This window comes from Clupea harengus, chromosome 14 (genome assembly GCF_900700415.2).
Source record: "Clupea harengus chromosome 14, Ch_v2.0.2, whole genome shotgun sequence".
NCBI lineage: Eukaryota > Metazoa > Chordata > Actinopteri > Clupeiformes > Clupeidae > Clupea > Clupea harengus.
The window spans coordinates 14,411,767-14,439,753 of record NC_045165.1 but is presented as its reverse complement, the minus strand read 5'-3'; the positions used below and the strand labels follow the sequence as shown (position 1 = coordinate 14,439,753).

At 43.3% G+C, this 27,987-nt stretch overlaps 1 protein-coding gene across 2 annotated transcripts; it reads left to right on the top strand.

Moving 5' to 3' along the window:
* Positions 1-13: 13 nt before the first annotated feature.
* cenpf (centromere protein F) lies at positions 14-16,027 on the top strand. 2 transcript variants are annotated; one of them, XM_031580177.2, is made up of 20 exons: positions 14-130; positions 970-1,169; positions 1,371-1,567; positions 1,739-1,851; positions 1,955-2,046; positions 2,146-2,380; positions 2,939-3,141; positions 3,734-3,859; positions 3,981-4,109; positions 4,544-4,666; positions 4,801-4,936; positions 5,248-8,609; positions 8,710-10,821; positions 10,919-11,056; positions 11,216-11,347; positions 11,650-11,811; positions 12,105-12,279; positions 12,533-12,985; positions 13,226-13,404; positions 15,104-16,027. In XM_031580177.2, the coding sequence occupies exons 2-20, from the start codon at positions 1,008-1,010 to the stop codon at positions 15,302-15,304; spliced, it is 8,430 nt and encodes a 2,809-aa protein (XP_031436037.1). In that variant the 5' UTR covers positions 14-130; positions 970-1,007; the 3' UTR covers positions 15,305-16,027. The 2 variants fall into 2 exon arrangements, with proteins under 2 accessions (XP_031436037.1, XP_031436036.1); XM_031580176.2 differs by having other exon boundaries at positions 12,530-12,985.
* Positions 16,028-27,987: the final 11,960 nt, after the last annotated feature.

Sequence of the window (27,987 nt, the reverse complement as noted above, 5' to 3'; positions counted from 1 at the left end):
TTTGAAATTTGTGGTCTGAATCATTCACATCCATTTATTCACACACAGGGAATTAACATACAGGGACTAGCGGCAGTTTCCAAACTAAATAGGACGTGGTGCCTTTTTGGAATTATAACGTTAGATCAACGTAAGTGAATACATCTCATATATTTTAATATATCGTTTGCCTTGATGGGTATCTTATTGTGTTGTTTTCTATCTACATAGATGTGCAATGTAAAGCGAATATCCTCTTTAGTGTGTGAACTGCTAGCTTCGACCATCGTTTACATTTAAAAGTAATGCTAGCGAGATAGATTGAAATCATAACTTAATTTGCTCTCATAATCATGAATTGCCTTTATTCTGTGTCACTGCAAATTTGCTCCTATCTACCCACTTTGGTTGCACAGTAAGGATATTAGCTGCTGCTAGTCCTATTAGCTACTATGCTATGTAACTATAACTTAATCATGGACAATTAAGCGTAATGTTACAAATCGCTCTCTAACTTTAGTCATGTTTCTAGATTACTTTGTAGCAAATCGCTATCAGCTAACGTTGGCTTTATATGTATCTGTTACCGCCATCATCATTTGTGTTGCTAAGCTTTGCAATTTAACCAACAACGTATCATGATATGTCGGCAAATTAAACAGGTAAAAAAGGTTGTTTTGCAAGGCTTTGCACAGGATGTAACGTTAAGATGTACAGTGCACCGTGCAACACATTTACAAACAACGTAATTGTTTTGAAAATATGTTTTTTTACATTGCTTCAAAGGCTACACGAGGTTGACATAATCTAACGTTCATTTGGAAGTCATCTTACTGTTTTGTGATCATTGGTCATAACACAATAGCTAACTCATCGAATGTTTCTGTATGTTCACATCTGAGCAACTCCCAAGCTAACATACATCCCTGCATATTGAGAATACATAGCTTGTTGTGACGTTGAGGTCTAACGTTGCTTGCTTGTCTGTAGACTATGCTGATTTAAGTGGAGGCATAATTTGAATCAAAATGAGCTGGGTTGTGGAAGAGTGGAAAGATGGCCTGTCTGGAAAAGCCCTCCAGAAGATCCAGGAGTTTGAGAGCCAGTTGGACAAACTGAAGAAAGAACGACAGCAGAAACAGTTCCAGTTGGAATCATTGGAAGCTGCCCTTCAGAAACAGAAGCAGAAGGTGACCAATCTCTCTTGTCATTCAGAATTTACTCATTACAAATTTCATTTTTAATTAATGTCTTTGTGTGTAGAATATACAGACACAGTGTAGTGTTCGCTGTTGGCTGTCTCAGAAAACTAGTGATGTTGCAGGAGGGGTGTTACTGTAATACCATTACAACATGTTTGAGCATAGACATGTTTTTGTGTTGTTGTTAAGTTCGACTCTGAAAAAAGTGAAGTAGCTGCTATCAAGAGGGAAAATCAGTCACTACTGGAGTCATGTGACAACCTGGACAAGACCAGGCTTAAACTTACCCACGATCTACAAGTGAAGGAGCAACAGGTGAATTTCCTGGAAGGTCAGCTGGCCACCAGCAGGAAACAGATTGAAAGACTGGAACAAGAACTCAAAAAGTGAGTAAGCATGCAACGTATTTCCTCATGTGCAAACCATGAACGTGTTGTGTTAACTTTTTTTTATGTATTATTATTGTTACTTTGAAATAATAATGGTGAGTATGTAATTTAATTGTTGGGCTTTGTTCAATAATTTCCCTAAACTCTTTCTTTGAAAAACAAAAACAGGCATAAAAATGACCTGGACAAGTCTCAGATCTCTAACACCAGTGAGCTACAGCCATACAGCACTCCCCAGAAGACCTTCACTGCCCCTGCCACTCCAAGCTATAGGCAACATGGTACAGAGCTCCATATGCACCTTAGCAAGGCATCATAAAATGTGATAATCACATCATCAGTGAGTGTTGCAACATGTGAAAACAGGTTTTTTTTCCCTTACAGAGTCAAGGTTGGAGGATCTTCAGGAAAAATACAGCCATGAAGTTGAGGAAAGGAAGAGACTAGAAACTGAACTCAAAGTCTTAAAAGTCAAAGTAAGTTCCACACTGTGTTTTCTTTCAAAAGTGGCAAACAATGGCCTGTATTGCTATGGCTCATGTTTTTCATGTGTTTCTTTTATTTGTTTCTTGAAGCTGCTGAACCAGTCGTCCGTCAGTCACAAGGACATTGCGCGGCAGCAGAATGGTTCCTCCATATTTCCATGGCAACAGGAGCAGACGCCCTCCAAGAGGAGACCTGGGGCGGCCAGCTCGATGTGGAACACAGAAGAGACCCCCGTGAGGCCGAGCCAGCAGAGCTCTTTCATGGCACAAGGAGAGGCTACAGGAAATTCACAGCAGGCTGAGCAACTCGGGGCACTGAATCAAGGTCAGTTTGCATGTCTCCTGAAATGGTTTTACACTTTTAGCATGAGTAATTATACATGTGTTATGTATCGTATCTTAAAATGCCTAAACATTTGGTGGAGGTGTGACCTGAAACGGTATCCAGAGGTCCACAAATTCTGAAACGGCAGTATAGGTGTTTTTTTTTTTTTTACAGAAGGCATTGTAAGAAGTATTCAAAGCTAGGACACAATATTTCACTTTATGCCTGAAGCATAGTTTAGTAGGAAAGTATATTAACATTCATGTATGAGGTGGATGTGCGAATTAAGCTGTGCCATTAGCCACACATAGGTTATTAATTATGCTGGGCGAGCTTCTCAATGGTGTGAACATGGTTTGCTCATTGGGTGAACATGGGCTTCCTAAAATTCTTTACCATAATGGTGTCCTGATCTGAGACGTGTCTTCCTAGTGCCACTTTAATGTAGTGACTGCTGTAACTTGTAACTTTGGTATCTTAAGTATTATCTTGTAAATGTTAATTGTATGAATATAAGTGTTTAGATTTATATAAACATGTTTATATCATTTTCCACAGATCTTAAAATCAAGGTAACTGAGCTGGAGCATCGTCTTCAGGCACAGGAGAAAGACATCAAGAATCAGATGAACAAGTTCAATGAGACCCAAAGTCAGCTGGACAAAGCCAAAAGGGACCTTGCCGACAAGGAGAGGGGCCTGACCAAGTCGAAGGATGACTTGGCTAAAATGACTACACAGCATGAGCAAGCTGTGGCAAAGGTAATAGCAGCAAATGTGTCTGCTTTTAAAAAAAGAAAACATTTTAAACACATTCTTAAAACATTTTTGCCATGGTTCCAAATGTACACTCACTAATTGAGATGAATACAGGTTTTCATATATGGTCTTGAAGGAATTTTTCAACCTGGGCCCTGTTTTAAGATCATTTTAAAGATCTTTTTAGGTCTTTACCTGGGACAATTAATTATCAAAATTCAGTCTAGTATTGAGTTAGAACATTAAAATGCAATGGAACGTTTTACATTGGAATCGTATAAGGCAAGCCAGCATGTCAAAGTAAACCACTTGTTGTCGCCACTGACAGGCTTGTAAATGTTATAAGGGTCTGGCAGCATGGGAAGGTCTTACAGATACCTGTGTCTTTTTACCTTAACAACTGTAAAGAGAAACTGTAGGAAATGACTGTTTGTACAGTCAGTGTTTTACCTCTGTCTTCTTCTGGTCTCTGACATAGCACCCCATTCAGTGCCTGTCTGTGGCAAAAACAATGTTTTTTTTTATTTATTTTTTTTATAAAGAACACTGAAGAAATTCACTCTATATTGTATGTGAATGTGTGAATTGTTTTTAGTGCACATCAATGGAACAGAAACTGAAGCAGGTGACTGAAGAGATGAACTGTCAAAGGCACAACTCTGATAGTACACGACGGACCCTGGAGCAGAAGATCAAAGACCAGGAGAAAGAGTCTCAAAAGGTTTTATAGTTATTGCCAAATTACTGTTAATCGTTGTGGGTTTAAGTTTACTTACGTGTGAAATATGTCTTAGATTTGATGCATACTTAAACAGGTCTGTCGTCTCATTACCCTTTGACAGGATCTTGCACATTTGCAAAGCTCCCATCAAGCTCTGGATCAGCAGTTCAACCAAACGAAGACCAAGATGAGCCAGGAGATCCAACAAGCAAAAAAAGAATTCAACGTGTTGCAATCTGAAGTTGATAAGGTACTAAATCAACCTCTTGGCCCGTATTCACAAAGCGTTTATCTAACCACTAAGAGCCCTAAAGTTTTTTTTATTTATCTATCATTCTTTGCAATAGGCCTACTCACTGGCACAGACTTGTCACTCATTAACCAATCATCAAAGTCATTACGCATTGGACTTCATGTCGATCATAGCCACAAAGTCTTTCTCTTAGCTTAGGAATCTTTTCCTTCGTTAAAATTGGTCTCCGCAGGTTTGTGAATAGGATTTGGGAGAAAGCTTTTAGTTAGATACTTTGAGTGTGATTGTGTGTAGAGTGTGTAGTAAGATGAAATGCTTTGTGAATACGGCCCGGATCTCCAGATGAAAATGTTACCTAAAGCCTGACATGTCCTCATGGTTAATTGTTGATACTTAAGCATTCAGACCTAAAATATTGCTATATTCTAAAGGTAACTGCACTGAAAAATCGCTTGGAAAAAGATATGGAAGAGCAGAAACAAAGGCTCTTCAAATCTGACCAAGGATTTCAGGCTAGTCAAACAAAGGAAATGGAGCTCAAGAAAAAATGTGACGTACGTATTTATCCTATTTGTTCCATTATGTTTATCCATTTATATGTTCTTTTACATGAATGCAAATGCCCATGGCCTTGGTATCTGATTCTTTATTATCTAACGTCTGTCGGTTTATCCTCCATCCTTCACAGGAGATGCAAAGAGAGCACAACAACCTTAGCAGTCAGCTGCAGCAAGGAACCAAAAGACTGAATCAGCTTGAGGAAGAACAGAAAATTAATGAACAGAGCCTTAAGCAGAGCCGTAACATGGTGGAGGACTTAAAAGGTAGGAATTATCTGTCTGAATCAGATTGCATGTCAAATTGTCATTGTCAAAAGTCAATAATTGCTTAGTGATATTGTAGCCATTATCATTCGGGTAAAATGCTGGGGTGTTGTTTTTTTCTGTACTTGTATTTATTAAATTTGAGGCAGATGTGTTTTTTCAGTCTTTGTTCCCAGACAACTTTAATTCCACCAGTAGTTTTTTCTCTCAAAATTACTTCATGTACGATATTGTAAGGAAGCATTTCTAAAGTGTTATCCAATAATGAATTTCATTGAAATTAACTTGACCAACCCCCTCTTGTTTAACAGCCAAAGCTGAAGCTCAGAGTGAAGAACTAAAAGCCCTTAACAAAAAATTAGAGTGTCAAAGCCAGTCCAGTTCTGAAGACATTGACAACCTTAAGAAAACTCTCAGTGCTATGGAAACAAAGGAGAAGTTGTGTCAAGAAGACTTGAACAAACAAAAGCTAGAAGTCGAGCAGCTACAAAATAAACTTCAGGCTCTTGAGAGAGAGAAGCACGATCTTCAAATTACCACAGAAGCAGCGCAAAAGGAAATTGAAGAGGTCAAGCAGGCATATGAAAAGATTGTGGAGTGGAAAAATGAAAAGGCTCAGTTGATTGAAAATACGGAGGCAGACCGTAACACAATGCAGGCCAAAATTGATGAATTGGAAAAATCGTCAACAACATTGGTTGATACAAACAATTGTCTTCAGCAAAAACTCCAAGATTTAGACAGAGAGAAGCAGTCTCAGATTGACTCCCTCAAAGGTGAGCTTCTCAACAAGTGCATGGAACTTGAGGAAAAGGGTCGCATGTATGATGAAATGCTTCAGAAATACAACGAGGCAGATCAGAAACACACCAAGGATGCTGAGAATACTATGGCGCAGATAAAAATGCTCGAGGACCAGGTGAAGGATCTGGAAATGAGAGTTCAAGTGGAGACGAAGAAGACTGAGAGGATGGAGCAGTGTCACAGCGAACTGCTGGCACAGTACGAAAGCGCCTGCGACTTGGCCAAGTCCAAGGATGCCATCATCGAGCTAACTCAAAATCGAATTGCCCATCTACAGGAGAGTGCATCTGACTCTGATGCCCAGCAGGAGCAGCTGTTAGCAAGATTTGAGGAGGAGAAGAGCAATCTGGTGAAAGAGTGTGAAGAGAGCCAGGCAGTGAAAGCCAATGAAGCAGAGCAAGCAAAGTTAGACCTGATCAGGTGTGAACAGGACATTCTTTTGTTGCAGGATCAGGTAACCTCACTTGAATCAGCACTGAAATTCCAGAAAGGGTTGAGTGTGGAAGTACAGACAAAACATGCAGACCTTCTTAAAGTAAACAACGATCTCACACAGAGGATCTCTGAAGCTGAGAAGAGGGAGGAAGATCTCTTGAGCGAGGTGAAAGCCCTGTCTGACCAGGTGACGTCCCTTTGTGCCCTTAAAGATCAGTGCGCTGAATTTGCTACTGCTGCAGAGGAGAGCAAACTAGCATTAGAGAATCTGCAGGACACCCACAAGCAGACTGTAGAGGAATTACAAACTCAAAAGACAAGACTGGAGAAATTTGAAATTCAAATCATTGAGGTGGGTGATGACATATCCAGTCTAGAGAGAGAAAATTCTGAGTTGACCGAGAACCTCGAAAGAGTACAGAGAGAAAAGGAAGATCTTTCCTCAAAGTATCAAACCATATCAGAGGCTCACAACGCTATTTGCGAGGAAAAAACTGATCTTAAAAAACAGATTTCGACCATATCCGCTGCACTTGCAGAGAAAGTAACTGTTGTAGAAATGCTTGCAACAGTAAAAACTGATCTTGAGGCTTCAAATGTGATGTGTGCTGAGCTAAAGAGCACTGTTGAGTCCCTTCAAAAGCAGCATGACTCTGTTGTGGCTCATAACTCAAATTTGGAGAAGAGTTTGGAAGAGAAAACGGACAGGATTGGCTCATTGGAGGCAGATGTTAAAGAACGCTCTGCAAAGTTCAATGAAGCAGCTGAAGCTTATGTTGCTGAAATGGAAAAACATCTTCAAAAACACAAGAATCTGAAAGAACAACTGGAAGTTGTGAAGGCTCGGCTTCAGACTAAATGTCAGGAGGCCGATGAAGCTGAAGAAAAATTGACCAGTTGTTTGTCTGAAATATCCAGCCTGAAGGAAGATCTTGAAGTAAGTAATGCCAAGCTCAAGGAAGTAAGTGAGGCTTGTGACCGGATCAGCCAGGAGGTGTTGAGTTGTAAACAGTCTGCCTCCTCACATGCACAGGAACTGGAGACATTGAGAGGTGCTTTGGAGACATCTAAGAGAAGCGAAGAAAGTAAAGGATGTGAGATTCAGACACTCAAAAGCCAGCTGCGTGAGGCAGAACTCGAAAAGTCCAAGGCCTCTGATGCAGTCAAAGAGAAAAACATCAGTATGAACAAAATTAAAGTCCAGCTTGAGATGCTTCAAATGGACCTGGAGGACAACGAAGCCTGCATAACTACATATGATTCCCAAATTGAGGAACTTAAAGGCACTGTTAGTATTCTTGAGGGAAAGTTCGACCATTGTGAAACTCAAAAATACGATTTGAAAGTGGCGCTGGATGGTGCTCGAGACCAGCTCTCAACAAAAACTAGTGAGATCTCACAATTGATGGCATGTTTGGAAGATACCCACAAACAACAACACAATAACTCTGCCTTGGCATCCGAACTACAGTCTGTTCAAACAACAAATGAAAATCTCAAGGTGGCGTTAGAGGCAGAAGTTTGTAAATGCACAAACATTGAGACAATCCATAACAATTTGATAGAACAAAAACGCGAAGTAGAAACAAATTTGCAGGAACTCCAAAGGGACTACCAGAATGCTCTTAAGGGGTTGGATTCTTTGAAACTGAAAAATGACAGCCTTCAGGAAGTCATCCAACAACTTACAGATGAAACACAGACCCTCAAGTTAGCCCTAGAGCAAGCAACACAACAGATGGAGAAAACATCTGTGAAAAATAAAGAGTTTGAAGAAGAGCACACAAAACTCTCTCATCAGCTTGTCATGTTGCAGAATGAGCAATCTCAGTTCACTAACCAGTACAGTCAGTTGCTGTCCCAGGTGGTTGAACAACAGTCACGTATTGAACAGCTTCAAGAAGTTAAGAAACATGAGAGGGCCCTGAACGCTGACAGTGCAATCCAGCAGGAGTACACTGAGGAAGAAAATGTTGTGGACCAGCAGCCTGCTTGTGAGAATTTGGAGACGTGCACGTCTCCTGTTGAGGAAATTACACCACCACTGATCACTTCAGCTGATGAGAGTTCAGAGACAGAATCCAAAGCTCTTGAAGTATCTGAGCCAGTGAGTGAGGTTGATGTCCATGCCTCGATTGAAGAACAGCTGCAAGAAAAGTCCAGAGAGCTAGAGGAACTCTCCCATGCGTTTGAGGAAGCTGTCCAAACCCTTGAGGAGCAAAGAGAGGTTCAGCTTGAGCAGCTCAGAGATCAGTATACTGCTGAGCTACAGAAAATGGACAGTGTCAAGCTTGATCTGGAGACTAAACTTGTAGACGAAAGGCAGCACATTGAGATGTTGTCTTCACAGCTAGAGGTCGCCAGACAACAAATGGAGGAACTAAACCTCGCCTCACAGTCTCTGCTGTTGGACGATCAGGAAAATGTCCCACAGGTAAGCTACATGATGTTACACATTTTGATTTTATGGCTGCCTGCATTAACACCATGTGGATTTTTCTCTTGCTAAATGCTGTTGTGTATTTTATTTACAGGCAGCAACAGCAGATGCCTCTTTAGCAGTGGTGAAAGATGATCGTTCCAAGACAGAGGAGCTAGATGATGGTGAATTCTTTGATGCTCCTGGTTCTCTAAATGAATCCACTATTCCAGAGACGGTAGATGATGATGGTGCTGGAGAACCCTTGACCCTTGACTACACTCCAGATAGCCCTAAAGAACAAGGAGTCTCACTGATGGAACTACACGCAAGTAAGGACACAATAAAAAGGCAAGAGGAAGGTCTGCAGGAGCTGCACGCTCAATATGAACTCTTAACAGCCGAGATGGCTATTCGAAAAGAACTGTGTAAGGAGATGGAGAACAAGGTCCATGAATTGGAGAAAGAGAAATCTGAATCACTTGATAAGTTGGCCTCTGCCAATGGGGAGAAACGGGTGCTTAGCTCTCAGGTTGAGGCAATGACTGAAGAGATTGACTTATTGAAACTGCAACAGCAAACCTCAAATTCTCAACTCTCCGACGTACTTGAGATGCTGGAGGGCTTGGAACATGCTAAAGGTGGCTGGGATGAGAAATTCCTCCAGATTGAGAGCGAACTGAAAAGGACCAGATCAGAGAAGTCCAACTTGGAGAAGCACATTTTGTCCATGGAGGTTGACCTCGAGAGTATGCATGAACAGAAGCAGAGATTGGAGACTGAGCTTGAGTCAAGCAGAAAGACTAACGGCTCTCTGGAGCAAGAGCTGAGTAACGCAGTGACTGAAAGAGGGCAACTGAAGCAAGAGCTCTTCTCATGTTCAGAGGAAAGGGAGAGTGAGAATCAGTCCCTCGTGAAGATGAAGGAAAATGCTGTCTTTTTGGAAAAGAACAACCTCGATACAAGAGAATTGATCAGAATTCTTGAGGAGGACATTCATGCAGGAAGGAAACAATTCGAGGAGGCTTCCAACAAAATAGACATCCTTGTCAAAGAAAAAGAAGAACTTTTAGAACAGGCCCAGTTGTTGGTGCAAAATATTGTAACACTCAATGAAGAGAAAGGACAACTGCTAACAGAATTTGGGCAGCTCAAAGATGGAGAGAACACTGTTCTTCGAGAATCTGAGAGCATGGTTTCCAAAGTCCACTCCCTGCAGGAGGAGAATGCAAAGCTTTCTCTGTCGCTTGAGTCCTCTCTCTTGGAGAAAGGTGAAATAGCCGCACGGTTGATCTCCACTCAAGAAGAGGTTACCCAGATGAGAACTGGCATTGAGAAACTCAAGGTCCGTATCGAGTCGGACGAGCGGAAGAAGAACCACATGAGCCAGCTCTTGAAAGCTGCCCAAAGAAAGGCTGATTCCCTACAGGACAACATCGAAAAGCTTGAGAGGGAAAGGGAGGATTCTGATCAGAACTTCGAGCAGGTAGTCCTGCAGGCAGAAACTACTAAAGCCGAGCTTGAGGAGCTTGAAGCTGAGAAGAAGGTTCTTTCTGCAACAATTGATGAGATGACCATGAAACTGAACAATCTTCGAGAAGAGAAGGACAGACTTGAAAAAGAGCTCACCCTAAGAATTGAAGAAATGCAGGTGTCCATGCAAGAAGTGTCTCAGAAGCTTGTTAGTGCTGAACAAGCCAATAAAGATGCTGAGATCAACCAGAAAAATGTTGTCGATGAGCTCCAGTCCAAACTTGGTGCCACTGAGTGTGCACTTCAGACCTGCCGAAATGAGCTTGAAACTACGCAGCTCAAAGAACAGGACGCAACCCGTCAACTTTTGTCCTTGCAAACGGCAAACGAGGAACTTGAGCAGAGACTGCAGAAGGCTGAAGAGCTGCAGGACAGCCTACAGTCAGTCAGCCAGTCTCTCCAGAACGATTTGGCAGTCAAACGACAACAACAGATTACCGAAAGGGAGGAAGAAAAGGCCAAATTGCATGCTCAACTTGAAGAGCTGCGGGGGCTGGTGGAGGAGAAGCAGCAGTGGGAAGAGGTGAGGGAGCAACTGAAGGCTGTCGCCGCAGAGTGGGAGGAGAAGGCGCAGGCCGATTCTGCTAAAAACGAGACCATGCAGATCACCACTGCGTCTCTCCAAAGCAGTGTCAAGCAGCTGGAAACTCAACTGGAAGCTGCAACAGTGATGAATGCGGAGCTCACCGAAAAAGTGTGTATGGCATCTACAAGAACTTCTTAGCACACTCAGCTTTTATGTTAAAGAGGCAAGTTTAAAAATGCTCCTTTTGTGTGTTGTTGCTTTTTAGATTAATGCATCGCAAGAGACCAACTTGAATCTCCAGAAAGAACTTGAGACTGAAAGGAGTGCGACAAAAGATGGTTTTCAGCTAAACTCACTCAATATTCAACTTCAAGAGAGTCAGAGGGAAGCACAGAGCTATAAAGTAAGCATTTTATCCTTTTAGATCCTTGCAGTGTGTTCTTGTCTGTTTCTTTTGATAACTTTGCTTTTCAGAGATAATATATATATATATTTTTTAATTTAGTATTGGTCTTGCTCCATATTTATACCACACTTCTTATTTTTTCCCCTTTTGTTTCAGCTATCCTTAGAAACATTGGCAGCAGAGAAGGAGGAACTGGCAAGAAACCTGGCAGGCATACAAGAAAGTCTTGTTGAGATGAAGGAGAGAGAAATAAGACTGGAGGATGCCCTGAAACAGGCTCAGCAACAGGCAAGTTACCAAGTGCTTTTTTCTGACTTTTACACAGCAGCTTTAATACAGTGAAAGACACCCTCCAGGGTTGTTTGTAAGTATACCATTAGGGTTTTGCTCATATGTTGAATTTTTTTACCACCTGCTTTTTGGTTTATTCTTATAAACCAGTGCTCTTTGTGGTGGAATTCTCACACTACAGCATCTCCAGCATTTGACAACATGGCATATTTTGTGAACTGCTTTTAGCTTTTCAAACTAATGCCACATGCCATTTCATAAACCATAACGTTTCCATAAACCTGAACGGTCTCGTGCAGCACGTGGACAAGCTGACGGCTGTGAGAGAGGAGATGGCGGCAGCCGAGAGCAAGGCCACGGAGCTCTTATCTGACACCAGCAGCCTGAGGGCCAGGGAGCAGGAGCTGACCTCTGCCTTAGAAGCGCTGCAGGGTCAACATGACCAGTGCAAACCCACGCAGGTGAGTCCAGCATCCTCACACCAGCGACAGCCTGGTGACGCAGGGCATAATTTAAATTTCATCAGTTCTGTGCATGTTGTCTGAAGTGTGTAGTCATCCTAAAGTTGTGCTTAGATTGATCTGATTTATTGTGGGATTTTTTTTTATTCATATTTGCTCTTCATTAAACATCTCAATAGCTTCAAACACTGCATTCTATTTAAAAATGATGCTTTGGGTGAAAGCAAGTGTGGGTGATTTAGATTGTTTGCATCATCCTCTCATGGACTTGCTTTTATCCTGCCCTCTGATAGGATGAGCTGAACTCAAAGATGGCGAAGCTTTCCAAAGAGAGGGATGGCGTCCTCAGCAAGATGAACCTGTGGATGAAGTCTTGCAAACAACTGGAGAGTGAGAAGCAAAACCTGGCGGAAGAGAACCAGAAACAGGGAGAGCAGATCACAAGTCTGAAGGCCTCACAGAAACTAGGTAGAGTTTATAGATTATAAAATCAAGTGATGAAAAGGATACTTATTCACTGCACTGTACTTGTAGGCTTTACTATATATTGTATTACTGGATGTTATATTTTGCCATGTATTGATTTGTCTTTGTCTATTTATTTGTTTATATTTTAAATGTAATATATTCTACTTGTGTTACGACTGATTTCTCTTATTAGTTCATCATAAATCAATCGAAATCCTCATTGGCTGAGTCCTGGTTCTGATTGTTTTAGCAGCTGATGGTGACTGCAGTGTGGATGACCAGAAGGCCGAGCTGGAGGAGCTGAGGGAGGCTTTGGAGGAGAAGACCAAGGAGGCAGACGATAGCATGGACCGCTACTGCAGCCTGATGGTCAAAGTGCACAAGCTGGAGGAGGCCAACGAGAGTCTCCAGAACAAAGTCAAGCAGCTCACCAGTCAGACCTCGGCCAGCAAGGCCAGGAAGTCAACGTCAGCCAGCACCCAGTCAGAAGACAAGAGCAGCAACGTGGAGAACACCAGGCCCGAAGCCAGAGAGGACCCAGAAGGACACGCCTCGGCAAAGAGGTCCAGGGCTCTGGCGGAGACCCCCGTCAAGGCCCAGGAGGCCTTGCAGAACCTCGCCAAGAGGCTGAAAGCGGGAGCCACACCCCAGCCACGTCTGCGGGAAGAGTTCAGTCCTGAGGGACTGCCTGACCGTGTGATGAAAGGTGAAGGTCTTTAACTGCTTTAGGGCTGAAGTGTTTTGGTTCAGGTCAGGTTCTTTTGAAAGGCTAGATATTACACCCTTAGTTCACATTGAAATCATTGTTTATAGCAAGGAAGCCACTGCAATTTTTGACTTGGCATGAATTAGAACTATCTAGTAAGGATTGCTTATGTATTCAGCAAAGAGTCACTCTTTGAACTGTCATGTGTCACTCATCGTCTCTGTTGTTGTGAACACTCAGGCTTTGCCGACATCCCCAAGGGTGAGATGAGCCCCTTCATTGTGCGCCGGACGGCAGTGCAGAGGTGCAGCCCTCGTCTGGCTGCTCAGAATTCCCCGGTTGCCCAGCAGATGTCCTTCTCGGCGGACCAGTCCAGGTGCAGCTCAAAACCACCAGCAGAGGACAGCAGTTCACAGGAAGTGAGTTTTGCATGTGACACACACACTCACAAACTCACCAAGAGCCTGACCAGCTCGACTATGCATTTCGCTCTGGGTTTTAAAGTCTCAGAATCGCAGTCATAGCACGTGCAGAGTAAAGAGTGCGAAATCCTTGAATTCGGAAATGTTATCTCCCTTTAAAGAAACCAGTCCTTTATTTACAGACCCAAGAGGAGCATTTGATGAAACAGGAGTATTATAGTGCATTTCTGTCCGAAACTTGAATTTCATCATAAATAGTTTATTTGACCCATCACCACACAGGCACACTCACATGTGTCAGCACATGTGTCAGCTGAGTCTTGTGATGTGTCAGTCTTAATTGCTGAGCACTACAGCACTATTGCTGACAAGGGTGTTTTTTCAGTGATGCTTTGGTAGATGGGGTGGGGGGGGGTCTCCACTTTGGCTCTCACTGTGTCATCTTAACTCGGGTCAGTCTACCTTTAGCTATCCCTCTAACTTGAGGGGCTCGTGATGGATACGAACGAGAGAGGGCTGAAGTCATTATTTCACAAGAAGCTTCCCGGTATCATGCCGACCTCCTAGGTTTATTTCCTAACGCACATGTGTTTCATTGAAGTCACGCTCCTGCAATTCTTTCTTTTTTCAACCCAGAGGAGATGGGTGGGAAGATGCACTACTTCTCTTCTTTTTCATTATGTGGGAAAATGTTCTTTCAGAAGGGAGAGTTCTTGTCCTTTTTAGAATGTACTGTTCTCACTCACGCTTTGGACATGCCTTCATATTGAAACGGGAGGGGGAGTTAACTCTTCTCTCTTCCCTTGTACCCTCATTTTTAAAACAAAATTCCCCACCTGACCAAAGCTGGATTTTTCACATTTTTGGTGGTTTTGTTTTCTCTTTTTATTTTATGGGACTGAGTGCAACTGAACATCCTTTGTAGAGCTTCACTGTGGTGGAAATTGAAAAGTAAACCAGTACGAGTTCCCCCTTTCACACATGCTAACACGGACAATAACTTAATCTCTTTGGGGTTTATGGCTTTCTGGGAGAGCAGTGCTCGGTGTAGCTGCCTAGATTAGACAGGCTCCCTCTCTCTCACACTTTTTCCTTCCCCCCCCCCCCCCCCCCCCCCCCTCCAATCTCCACCCCTTAATTGACTGGGGTCCACCAGGAACCTGAGTTAGCCAGGGGTGCCGTGTCGGCCCAAGTTTGGCTAATCCATCAGGTTTTGTGATGGTGGGGGTGGAGGGGGGTGTTCATTCAGGCAGATTAGGCTCCTGGTTGTTTGGGTCAGAACCAATTTTAAACTTCTGTGCTGACGACCCCGGAACGTGCCAATTCCAGGAACCGTTCAAGCGTTGCTAAGCTCCATTTCATTCTTCCCTAAGTAAATTTCCCATCACTGAGTGGCACTGCATTCATAAAATAAATTCCTGTTTCATCTGGTTCAGTCGAGTCCGAGTTATTTATGATGGTTACAGTTTCAATACAGCATTTGAAAAAGTAATACACACTTTGAATAAAAGGAATTCAATAAGGGAACGAAACTGACCAAAAAAAAAAGTTGTGTTATTGGATCTGATTTTCAAGAGCACTTTCGGATATGCAAAAAATACTTTCATTTTTTTTTCCCGTGGTGAAAAATGGTGAATCACCACAGTGTATGTACATGGATATCGTGGTCACTTACCATTTCTCTTCATCTTGTCAGGGTTTGACTGGGGGTGTCTCCAGCATCTTGGCCTCGGTAACCAACAGCCCCCGGCCCAAGGGACCAGAGAGCCCTGCGGTCAGCATGGACCAGAGGAAGACCAGGCGCTCCAGCAGCACCCGCAGAACCTCCGACCAGCACGATAAACGCCGACAAACAGCCACCCCGTCAAAACAGGACGAGAACTGTCATGTCCAGTAACACACTGATCAGTGGTCTTTACAGAGGAGTTTTTCACAATCATAGCGTACTTTAACTCCTCTTACTCAAGTTTAACTCTTCTCACTCCTAACCCTAGGTTTCTAACTCTTGGTCATTTTTGTTCCTTCACCCTACAGTGAAAATATATGTTTCTGTCATTTTTACTCTGCCGATGTAAAAACATCAAGTTGACTAGATGAACATATTTCTTATGCACTGCTTTGTACAGACAAATAACGCTCCAAATCCATTTTGTAGATTTGTTCATACTGTGTTTTTTTTTTTTTTTTAAGTAAACATGTTAACAATCATCATCAAAAATGTCCTTGTCTGTTTAATGGTTGGTGCCCCTGGTATTTATAGCCCATCCAGCACTATAGCTCACCCAACTCCACCCTTTCTGAGTGGTATTTCAGGAAATGGGCAAGCTCCTGTTTAAAGTAGATGAGTGCCCTCTCTTTCTCTCTCCCTTCTCTTAACTCTCTCCCCTTCCTTCTTCTTTTTCTATCTCCATCTCTCCCTCTCTTTCTCGTTCACTTGTTCCCCAACCCGATAGATTTTTATCAGCCAATTACGATTCTACCCTGCAGAATTTGGGAATCAATATTCCTGCTGCTCAGTTCCATGGTTGGCCTCCATGTTGCCTCCATGTTGGTTTTGGAGAAGGGCACAGGGCTACCCTCTGCTCCATTTCGACTTAGTATGAGACAGATGCTGTGTATTCCCTGCAGCAAAATGCTTTTGAGAAACTCTAAATATTTTATCCCATTGTTGATATTTTAGCACCACATTTGCTTTTATGTCCTTGGGTTTTCATGTTAATGCAGTTCAGTGAATTGAGGGGCTGCTTACAACTTCAAATTTCGCACATTTGGGAGAACTCTCTGAACTACATTCACTCCCAAGTGAGAACAAGAAGAGGGCGTTTTGTGAAAAGCGCCAAAATGGCGCAAATTGTGTGGTCCGCCCCTTCGCCAAGTTAGCCTATTTCACCGCCTATATCTGTGATCGAAGGGCATACATCCCCAAGTGCTCTGCCCACAAAGATGGCTATCATTTTGTGCCGCTCAACAATCACCAACCCCCACACCCCATACACACACACCACTGCAGAACATGCAAGCAACTGGCTTTCTTACAGCTCCCCTGTGTAGGCAACGCAGAAATCCAATTTTCTGTCCTGCTGCTGGTGAGTAATCCCTCATGTTGGCTAGGTGGGTTTCCTCATTGGATCCCACCAAGAAATAAAATATGACCGGTCAGAACATGCTAGGGCTTCTGTGATTGGGTCGTTCGAGGGTGACAAAAGAAGGTCAATTTGGTGCTCTGCTCGACTGAGTGCCCTCCCAAACGCAAAAGCCACAAGCACATTCTGTTATGGAGTCATTACAAACAAAATTATCTTTCAGTCATTACTGAATGAATGGAGTCACATTGGAAAACGGCTCTATATGTGTATTTACAGTACTCATTCCTTAAGTTAGCTCAACCTGTTTCTAGATCGAAAAATCAAGCTTGACCAGGAGGTTTTTTTTTGTAATTTTTTTTTTTTTTTTTTTTGTATAAGAAGATTAGCTTGTATAGTTATATTTCACTCCAGCTTTATAGTAAACCACTTGAAATCACTAGAGGGTAGGAAAAGATCATATCTGTACTTAATTGCTGCTTGTAGGAGACTCATGAACTCATCCATATCTCCTGTTTACAGTTCAGGCAACCACACACACACGCACTTACGTAAGACATTTGCTGCAGGGCCACTGGATTCAGTATGAGCTGCTTCTAGCCAGGACCTGTCAATTTGTACAGAAAGTGTGCGCCATTGAAGAGTAATCCTTATTTGACTATGTAAATGTTGAGGTGAAATCATCAGAGGCGGTTTTCCCTTTGTGTGTGTGTGTGTGGGGGGGGGGGGGGGGGCTTTGAGAAAAGACTAGACTTAAGAAGACTACATAAACAGCAATGCCCAGGAGTAAAGAACAAGAAGAATACAACAAAACCGATAACAATGAATCTCATGAATGAAACGGCATTATTCCAGTCGACATATTCTCCTGTTTTCTTACCATAAGGAACCTAAGAGCATCCAGTAGCCTTCTCTGAACTTCTGAGAAGCATGGTGTGCTTAGAACTGTGAGTCATAGGGACTGTCACAAAGCCTCAAGCTGAGAAGGCAACTCTGCATCCGTTACCTGTGTGCAGCAGTCCTTATTTTTAATTACAGAGCAGTGCCGTTAGGGCCAACTCCGCGAGCCAGAAAAAACCTTGTTCTGTGTTTATTACCCTTTAGCCTTGAGATTAGATGGCAGTTAAGATGCTGGCCTTGTAGTCAACCTCAGGCATAGCCATAAATAATGGAAGGGATGATGCCTTTAGCATTCAAAATCGATCCAAGTTGTGTTGCTCGGTTAATGAGGGTGCATATCCATTCATTGGAAATGGCTGAAATCAGGTACAGTATTATAGGGTCTCAACTAAGAGACTACAAATCTGTAAATGATCATAAGATTTTGCATGTAAGATGCAAAGTGCCAAAACCAGGTGATGCCATTTTCTGGTCATGTTTCACTTTTATCAATTAGATTGGTACATAAATCTCCTTTTTCCACTGTGTGGACTAGTATACATGGATGTTTTATGGATCAGACATTGTACTTCACAGCATTACGGCAAATCTGTCTCTACACTTTCAGGGGTTCTCTCAACCCAAACAAATGAGATGAGTGTTGGACCTGCTCCATACCTTTTGACCTACACTTCACTTTTTGATATCTAACCAGATCTACCCAGTGCTCTACAATACAAAACTCTGCAGTACAGTGAATGACGTGAGAATTCTGATTCATGTGTTAAACTGAAGCACTCAGTGTGTCTAGACATCCATTAAATGTTGATGACTTTGTCTAATGCTTTAAGAATGCCAAACTCTTTCACAGTCCTGCAGGAGTTGCTGGTACAAAAAAAAATACAAAATTCAAACCCTTACATTCAGGACTTCGAATAGTAATATATCTCTCAAAACTGCAATGATGTTTCTGCTGAGAATGCAATGCAGTGAATATTGCTTTACACGGAATAACTATCATGAACACATCATTAAACACAGATTAAATTCAGTCTTACAACCACAGAGAAAAATAGTTTGTTGGGAAGTGGTTGAAGCATGATTTGATTAACAGTCCTTTGCGCTCAGGCTGCAGAATTGGCCGTCAATTGATCCAAAAACAAGAGGGTCCACTTTGATTTCACACGGGGACGTTACGGAAAGCAATCACAGCACTATATCAAATCCAGCCTGCTGACCAAATGAGATAAGATCAGCTTTCCACCCTTGGTAACATGGTTGCCAGGACACCCTTCAATAGCTATTGCCTGCCTGAAAACGACAGTCACAATGTACACAGAAATTTCCATAACCCATTTAAAGCTCACCCTTGTTTTTCCGCAACCCCCACTCTATTGAATCATACCCTAATTTAATTGGTGCAGCCAGGATCTGGTTAGTTGTGCTAGTAAGAGAAATCTCTTTTCCCCGAGGCAACCAGGTTGAGTAATTAATAGGTAAAAAAAAACACAGATAGCCCTAGTTTCCTTCAGCTTGACAACTGCTGTACTGATGCTGTTTTGGTTTATTCAGGTACAACCAGCTACAGTTGCCATCATAACAAAACACACAAACAATCACCCTTCTTTGTTTTGCTTGGAGCTGGAACTTTTTCCTTGTCCTGACTTTCCTTTTGCTTGCTATTTTTAACACACTGAAATGTAGGCCTGCTGTTCAGATTGGGGGATAGGGAGAGGATGAGCTAAATTAAGGCAGAAAAACTCAGCGGGACGTCTCCTTGAAGCCCACCCAGAGTGTCCCGAGAGACAGAGACAATCACTTTTGGGTGGGACTGCAGCGCCGGTTCGTGTGCCCTGTCTCTGTGCCAACGTATGACAGACCATAGCGATGAAATCAATACCACAACTTTTCACTTTGATGGCTGGGCATGAACAGAAGAGAACTCCTTGACTTCACCTTCTGGAAGCGCCACTGAATGGGCCGCCACTGGTGTTTCACTAGTTCGCCCATCAGAATGCTTGATTTAGAGAGCCTGAAAATAAGCATGTTTGGTTTGGTAGCTGGCCGTGGTCCTGAGATGCCTATAGCGGAGATCTATAGAGCTTAGAGCTACTAGTGAAAAGAAGGAGGTGGGTTACTTTACTATGCTGGAGCGAGTGGGGTGAGTGACGGCTGTCAATCATCCCTATGGCTTCCTCCCAAACATTTATTTCAAACAAACGGCATGTTAACATCAACCCAACTCAACACTACTCCATTCTACGGTCACTGTGCTTTACACCAACACAGTGTAGGTGGAAGGCAAGGTGATCTCCCAAGACTCCTTCGCTCTGCATGTTCTCCATCTCACTCTGTTCTTGACCGCCTGAACACATCTGATTGAGTTTATTTAAGTTATCACTCAAGAGACTACTATAATTACACTGACTTCAAACCAGGTGTGCTTGGTACCAGGGCAAGAGAGAAGATAATTTAGTGCATGGAAAAGGCCTGAACAGAGCTGAGAACCCCTTGAGTAACTCATCTACAGGTGCGGATATCAAACACAGCTGACACTTTAAATGTGCTGGTCTAGACGTCTCTTACGAGCATTCAGCCAAACAATAGTTTTAAGGAATTGTTAAATATTTATTTGCCTTTTCATGCTGGTCTGTTCCTTCTGTTTGCTGTTTGTCTGTGGTGACCAGACGGTGTCAAGACTAGTCTGCTAGGCCTACGATAAGACGGCACACACGAGCTGAGACTCATAAAGCAGGAAACGTTAAGAGTGAGAAGCAAACAGTCTGTTCCTTACCTCAGATTGTGGCTGCACCTGCCAAGCCAAATGATCTATTTCTTCAATACTGCTTCATTCAAAATGGATGTACACAGAAAAACAGCTTATGTTTATATAAGAGTCCCAATGGAGGTTTAAAAAGAAAAAAGATTGCTGTAGAGGTTGTGGATGTCTTGATGCAACTGAAAAATAAAAAAATATTTGTATATATGGCTTGTGCTTTGAATACTGATAGTCATTTGTCATATGCACTTACCATGTGCGGTGTGGTTTCGCTAATACCAGTTTGAAATGCCTTTTTGAAGAAATTCTTAGAGCAGGACATTTGGAACCATCCATTTATCTCTCTCATCTATGACTCCCGTTTACAGTTCCAGCAGCCTCACTGTTTCAGTGAGTTTAGTTTCAGTGAGAAGTGATTTGATGGGGTTTTCCTGTTGACAGTGGTTTTGAGGCAAGAAAAGGACAGGTGTGTGTATTAGGGCGGCTGGGGGGGTGGGGGGTGAAGGGGGTGGCTGAGAGTGTCTGTGTCATTTTGAAATGACTGCTCAGGAAGAGCTAGAGGTGTCATGAGGAGTGAACACGCGACCCTGGTGAGTTGGTGTTTGGTGAGTTTCGGCTGAAAAGCTTTCCATTTCCATGATACCTGGGTGCATCAGCATTCATTTTTAATCATAGAATGAGCAACTCAGCTCCACTCAGCATGCCAAAAAACTCAGGAATTATGTTTTTTGTCCTTCAGCCTTAAGCCAAGCATGATAACAAAAGCTTATTTTGGTCAGGTTGTCAACACAACACAAGACGTCTCTCTCAAGTTTGTGATTACAGTAATAATCAAACTCATTGTGAATTGAGGTAGGCCACAGTAACATGGATGTTCTCCTGTCTTCCAATCCTCGTGGTTTATTTCATTCCTTTGGCGTCCCAGGCTCCTATCATTCCTTTGGAAGTCTGTAGCCTCTTAGCTTACCGGCTTCCGAGGCAGCCCCTTACCTCACGTGCCCTGGGGCATAAGGAGGAGCTGTGTGTGTGTGTGTGTGTGTGTGTGTGTGTGTGTGCGTGTGTGTGTGTGTGAGTATGTGTGTGTGTGTGTGTGTGTGAGTATGTGTGTAAGTATGTGTGTGTGTGGGGGGGGTTTGCCTGAGTAAGTGTATTCCTTAAAAAGCCTATTTACATTCCATTCACAGAAAGGAAACGTCTGCGACAGCCTCTCTCTGTCTCTCTCTCTCTGTTTTTTTTGTGGGTCTCCTCATTGATATTTTATTTCAGGACCTCTTATTATGCCCTCCTCATTTCGCAGCAAGTCAGCAGGATCTGGAGAGATCTGAGTGATGCTGAGCCAAGACATCAATCCATTCTAAAAATAGAAGTCACCTCAACATAGTAATGAAGCAGTGAAACATTCAATTAATTTAAACACTGTGCAACATCTTGCCTTGCCTGGCTGGGAAGGCTGCCAACAGCAGCAGTTCACAAGAAACCACTGAAATAAGCCACAGCGAGTGCACATGTGGGAAGAAAGTAGGTGATGTGTTAAAGCTGCACCATGTTTGTGTGTGTTTTTTTTTGTATTTTCCCCTTGACCTGCACTGTCACTTTCATTTATTTCCTTTCATTTATTACTGATATGGCAGCAAAGGATATTATTTTGGGTCATCTTCATAATTATCAGATCATCATCTTCATCTGTATCATAGGCAGCACAATTATTATCATCATCTCATCATCGACGTCATTATCATCGTCATCATCTTCATCATCATGTCCTGTATGTACCACTTCATTGTGAACTGCGAATGATTCAGCATTTGGTTCATCTCTTGTGAAGGCTCCCCATGTGTGTTGGACCCCAGATGTCCCTGCTCAGGTCATCCTCTAGCTGATTGACAGCCCTGTGAAGACCCCCCCCCCCCGCAGGTTCACCTGGGTGGGCTCCGGCCGCCTTGCGTGACCGCCAGCACCTGCCAACCCCGTTGCCCGTCCGGTCGGACATGTGCCGGTCCGCCTCTGCGGCCAGCCCTCATCTGACAGCGCGGCGGCGCCCTCTCGGCCGTCGGGACTGTGTGCGCACGAGATAAAGCCGGGCCTGGCCACGGTGCGGCTGAGAAAGGCTGATAACTCCATGGCCATGTCCGCGAGTGAAAGCAGTGTCCCGGGCAAACATGGGAGAGATGGCAGAGATTACGGCAAGGTGGGAGGGTGGTGGGGGAGGTGGTAGGAGGAGGGGGCATGGACTCGGACAGATAGCGAGGCAAGGTTGTCAAAATGTCAGAGCGGGAGAGCTGAATTACACCTGTGGTGTGTGTGTGGGGCTGAGCGTGACCAGCGTGACCAGTGACAGGTCACCTGCGCCACACGTGACGGATGTCACTGGCATGTGCCTGGTCTCCTTGAAGCTGTAGCTGTTTAAACAGACAGCGACTGAAGGAGGTTCGATTGCCCTCCATCTTCTTCTGCGTGGTGGAGAGGCATTTGGAGAGGACTGTCTGTCAGCTCGGCTTGTTTGCTCCCTGTCTGTGACATCCAAGTGGATCAGCCGACTCCAACTCAGCCGCTGTCATCTGTGACTTCATTTGGCTGGCTTAAAGAACAGCTTGAGTTGTGTTCACTTCGAGTCCCCCATACTTCGTGAGGCAAAGCACTCCCTCAGTGGAGCTTTTTAAAATTGGGAAGCAGTGTGGGGGTGGGGGTTATTGGGGGGGGGGGGGGGGGGGGTACACGTGACTGAGAAAAATACTGCCAGGTTAGCAATACAGACAGAGGCAAAGTTAACTGATGGTTTGTGTCTCTGATGTTTCTAAAAAAAAAAAAAGAGTGTTGGGGGAAGGGGGGGTTCTTGAATTATTCATAGAGAACCTTATGGCCTAGTGTACTGAGCCGGAGCCTGTGCATTGCGCATAAGTGATTGGAATCAGCACCTCACAGCTCATTCACACAAGTAAATAAAGCGGGGAAAGCCGCTCCTCTGGCATGGGAAATGAAAACAGGGCACTGGAGGGTTCAGCGGGGCATCTCTCCCCACGGTCTCTTAATCATCTCCGCTGAAAAGTTGGCTCCTGTCTCAGGGAGAGACTTGCCCACCATTTAAAATCAATCTACCCACCGAGGGGGCACTAAAAGTAAAGACATAACTGTTGAAACTCGGGAGCAGGCTGTTAAATCAAATATTGGAAGATAATTAATGTGCCTTGAAATGGCAGTGCTGTAAGTCAAAGTCCCAGCGGCTGATATTAACAGCGCTGTAAAGGACGTGGCAATTATTTCATAATAGACAGGTACTGATGGTATTTACTTTCTCTGTCTCTCTGTTTCTATCTCTCTGTCTGTCTCTCTGTTTCTATCTCTCTCTGTTTCTCTTTCTCTCTCTGTCTCTCTCTGTCTGTCTCTCTCTCTTCCTGGTCTGGGGAAGTGTGGAACTCATGTGAACCCTGGTGAAAAGTACAGGTTTTCTCTGACATGCTTCGTGCACCGACCGCGAGGTCTTTTGATCTGCATCCCATACTCGACTGCACAAGTTGAAGCGATCTCACACTCACGTCCATGTGCACAAACACCAATTCACCCACCCTTACACACGCAAACATTCCACAGAGACACATCCACACATACAGACACACATACCCACACACGTGCATACACACATACATACACACACACACACTAACACACACACACACACACACACACACACACACACACACACACTCTTGCTGTGCCTGAAAGTCTTGCGTGCTGCCGTGACTGGACCAGGCTCAATTGCTGTTCTATTTCACAGATCGTTGAACTATAAACATGGGGCCTTCTTTATTATTCTTCACTAATTTACAGGAAGACAGACAGCTAATTGCTAACATGAATGTCCCTCTGAGGTAATAGCACAAACAGAAGGGCAAAGGAAACCTGCTGTTCCCCTGATGAACTCTCCAGATGCCGAAAAGCATGGATGAGCTTCAGATACCAGTCATGTTTCCTAAACACAATTTTGAGAGTGATTTTTCTCTTCCTCCTCCTTCACCTTCTCTGCCTCCTCCTTCTGCTCCTTCTCTTTGATCTGTCTGAGACAGGTCAAGACCGTGCTTCGACCTCTGTTTAACCTCTGTGACTGTCAGGAATGAGCTGTGCAGTTGCTATGTAACAACTTGAAGCATGAAGGTGGCTTTCTACCCTCATGCATGATCTATGGCCATTAACAGTATTAGACCTGGGTTTATGTGCTGCAATGTGGACGTTTAGCTATACATTGTCAGATTCTAATACGATTTTCACAAGCTTGTATACATTTATGTGTGTGTGTGTGTGTGTGTGTGTGTGTGTGTGTGTGTGTGTGTGTGTGTGTGTGTGTGTGTGTGTGTGTGTGTGTGTGTGTGTGTGTGTGTGTGTGTGTGTGCATGTGAGTGCACTGTTTTTACAATTAATTTGGTCTCTCTAAAGACAGTTCTCCAAGCTTATAGATTATAGATTGAGCAATCCTTCCCTTAAAGCCAAGGTCATGAAGTGGATGAATAAGATGTGTGCCAGGCATGGCAACAGACTCATCTTTGGTGAGGAAGAACGTGTTTTTGTTGTGCTTCAAACCCGGAGGTGAGTGTGGGCTTTTCTCTGTTGCTATTTTTAGCCGGGTTTGTATTTATGTCTATTTTTAACACAGTCTCTTGCTCCGCAGATGGCACGGTTGTGTCTTTTTTTTTTTCTTGCCTTTTTTTTTTCTCTTCTGAAAACGTGCCTGATGCGGCACTGCCAGGACACTGAGCTGTCGCCAGAGGCAACAGAGCCATCAAATGGGGACTGTAACACCGCTCTCAGCCCGGGGAAAAAGACCCCTTCTTCAGGGCACTCACTCAGATCAGACCGTGCCCAGAATGTATAGATTGGTGTGATTCAAATTTTGTGCTGATGCAATTTGCACTGAGTTGGGGCAGGCCGAGTTTGGTTTGAACGTGACAAAACGTTGTGCAGGAAAAACGGTCTGACTAATGAGCAAGCTGCTGTGAGAAAGTCCTGAATATGCCTGAAATAGATGAAGAGCAGGAGCAGGCAGCAGCTCTCCCTTTTTGTAATTATCCTCATCATCCAGGTCAGTTATGATTGCAAAAAAATATTCACCTTGTCTATTTATGCTCAGCAGTGTGAAGACACGGCACATTTAGCTCGCAGACGTGCCTCCATTTTACTATCACGTTATGCTGGGCCAGACGGGAGGACTTTTCATGACAGAAAAACAGAAAGTCAAAATAGGAAGGGACCCGGAGGTGAAGGAAAACATGCAGATTGAAGTTCCAAGGGAAATGCAAACAGTAGATCAGATGCCATAAGTGCATACATTATCATTTAGGTATGCCTTCAGTGGGACTTGACCTAAAGCTTGTGCTTTCCCCATGTGTTGGCAGTGCAAATGCTTGTATTATAGACAACAGAGGGCTGCCTAAACATGGAAAGACATATGAGTGACCTTTCCATTGAGAGCTGTCCTCAATCCATGCATCGGACTGTACACAGGGATCCAGGCTAAAATCCAGTCACGCAAAGCAGTGTTTTGTTTGCACATAGCATCAGTGCATTCACGTGCATGGCGGAGATATTTTCACACTGGTTTTTAGAGCCTCATTCATTGCTCATTATGTAACATGGATTAGTCCAAGTTTTCTGAATAGGCATATGAAAACTATGCACTATATATAGATCTCCAGGCCCCTCTAAAGTAAATGGACACTCTTTGATCATTGTGATGACCCTAGCGAAGTGTTATTTTTGAGACTTTTTTCGTCAGATGTCATAACTAGACCCCCTTTACCAGGACATGACTGACAAGAGAGAACAGTAAAACCTCTGTTTGTGAGTGTGCACACAGAACACCTTTATCAGCTTTTATGCATTTCTATAAAATAGTCATCCAATATTTCATTTTTTTTCTCTTGTTCTCTTCCTAGTCCCATAATAAACAAAATAGCAGCACGAAAACCACCATACATCATCACTATATTTCTATACACTATTTTTCTTTTTCTATTCTAATTCTATATTTTCTATTAAATGATGCAAACAAACTAATCTAATCACCATTCTAATACTTAACGGATCAATGTATTATGTTATACTTCAACACAAGCACAGAAATGCTTTACATCATTCTACTCTTAACACCATTCTAAAGTAAAACTGATTTAAATCACTTTTTTAGAATCACTCTCTGGGACACTGGGCTATGGTCCCCTTATAATCACAGTGCAGTTTCAGCTCACAGCCAATCAGATAAACGGAGCCTTTTTGGCATAGAGTGCAAGGTTATTACACTCTTATGATGTAGTTGATAAGAGACCGTTTGTCCTTTACACAGCTTTCACCACGGTCTTTACAGATTACTGTCACTATACTAAAAAGGAATGCATGAGGTAATTTTCATGTTGGAATTTGGTATTAATGAGTGTTTAGAAATAAAAAGGGAGCGAAACCATTTTCACATGAAATGTTGTCACTGGACGTTTGATCCTTGTTGTGGTCACGTAATCGTTCCGACACAGGTCCACAATAATCTTTGTACTCATCATACATGGATGGCAGCAGAGACACCATGCTGGTCTCCATACACATACACTCACAAAACACTCTCAGCACAATCTCTCGCTCACATTCCAAGTGGACTTTTCACTGACTCCTTTTATTTGGGTCACCAGTTTCAAGCAGAGCCGTGCAACGCAAGGCCAGAAGTGAGGGCTTTTTTTCCCCTCCTTCCCGACAAATTGCTGTCTAATTACGAGACCTTGCTCACTAACTCAGGAATAATTCACAGCGGGGACTGGAGGGGTCTCCTCCTATTTAGTGTAATGAAGGCATTAAGGGCTGTTGTGTAAACCTCGAAGATCACCAAAGGTCGTTTTCCACCTTCCACCTTTGAATTCCACCAGCCTTAGCCCCTTCAGAAATTGACACAAGCCCACAATAAATTGGCAGCTGTGGAATCTGATCACTGATCACATAAACGGATCAATCCGCTCACATCGATCTTCACTTGATGTAGGAAATAAATAAATCAATGTAAATCATGACCTCCAGCTTATCTGTAGTATTGTAGTATAGAAAAATAACTTGTTTCTCCTCGTAGGTACTGTTTGACATTGCAAGTATGCCTCCGCAGTGTGGGTCCTATGGACTGTGACAGGCTTCGGATGAAAGTGACTGGGTTCAGCCTCTGCTTCTGTTCCTTCTCGCTGTGGCTCTTTAGCTGTAATCACACCATCAGTGCGGCTGCGGAGAGCCAGAGTCATTCTGATCCAGCGTAGCTTTCCATTCACAGAGGAGAGCATGAAGCATATGAACTGCCACTGACTTCTTCCCCCTGGGGCACTAAAAGAACTGCAGCAGCTGAGAGTCTGATACCCCCTCTTTCAGAGTGTCCCTCCGTGCTCAGTGAGGGTGACACTCAGCTTGTTCGTGCTGATATGAGGTCTTCAGAGGGGCCTTCTTAGTCCTGTCAACACCAAAGCCCTGGTGTCCAGAGCGTACATACTACAAATATACATTAAAATAGCATACTTTATGAATTATGTAGCAGCATTTAGTGTAGCAGAAGCAGAAAGAGTTGGGCTTTGAAGGTGAAATTAAATGAAGCGTTAGCCGGCATGGCAAATGGTAATGTCAAAAGCCACTGGGGATGGAGGCAGTAGCAATCAGTTCTAACCATCCAAAACGAATACATCATTGATAAGCATCGCAAATGAACAGGGGCAAATATTTAAATAAATAAATAAATAAATAAACCTAATATTTGATCAGGCTAGTCCACGGGGGGTGGGACGGGTTGTGGGGTTATCCACTTGCAGGTTTTGTTCTCCTTCGAGACATTCT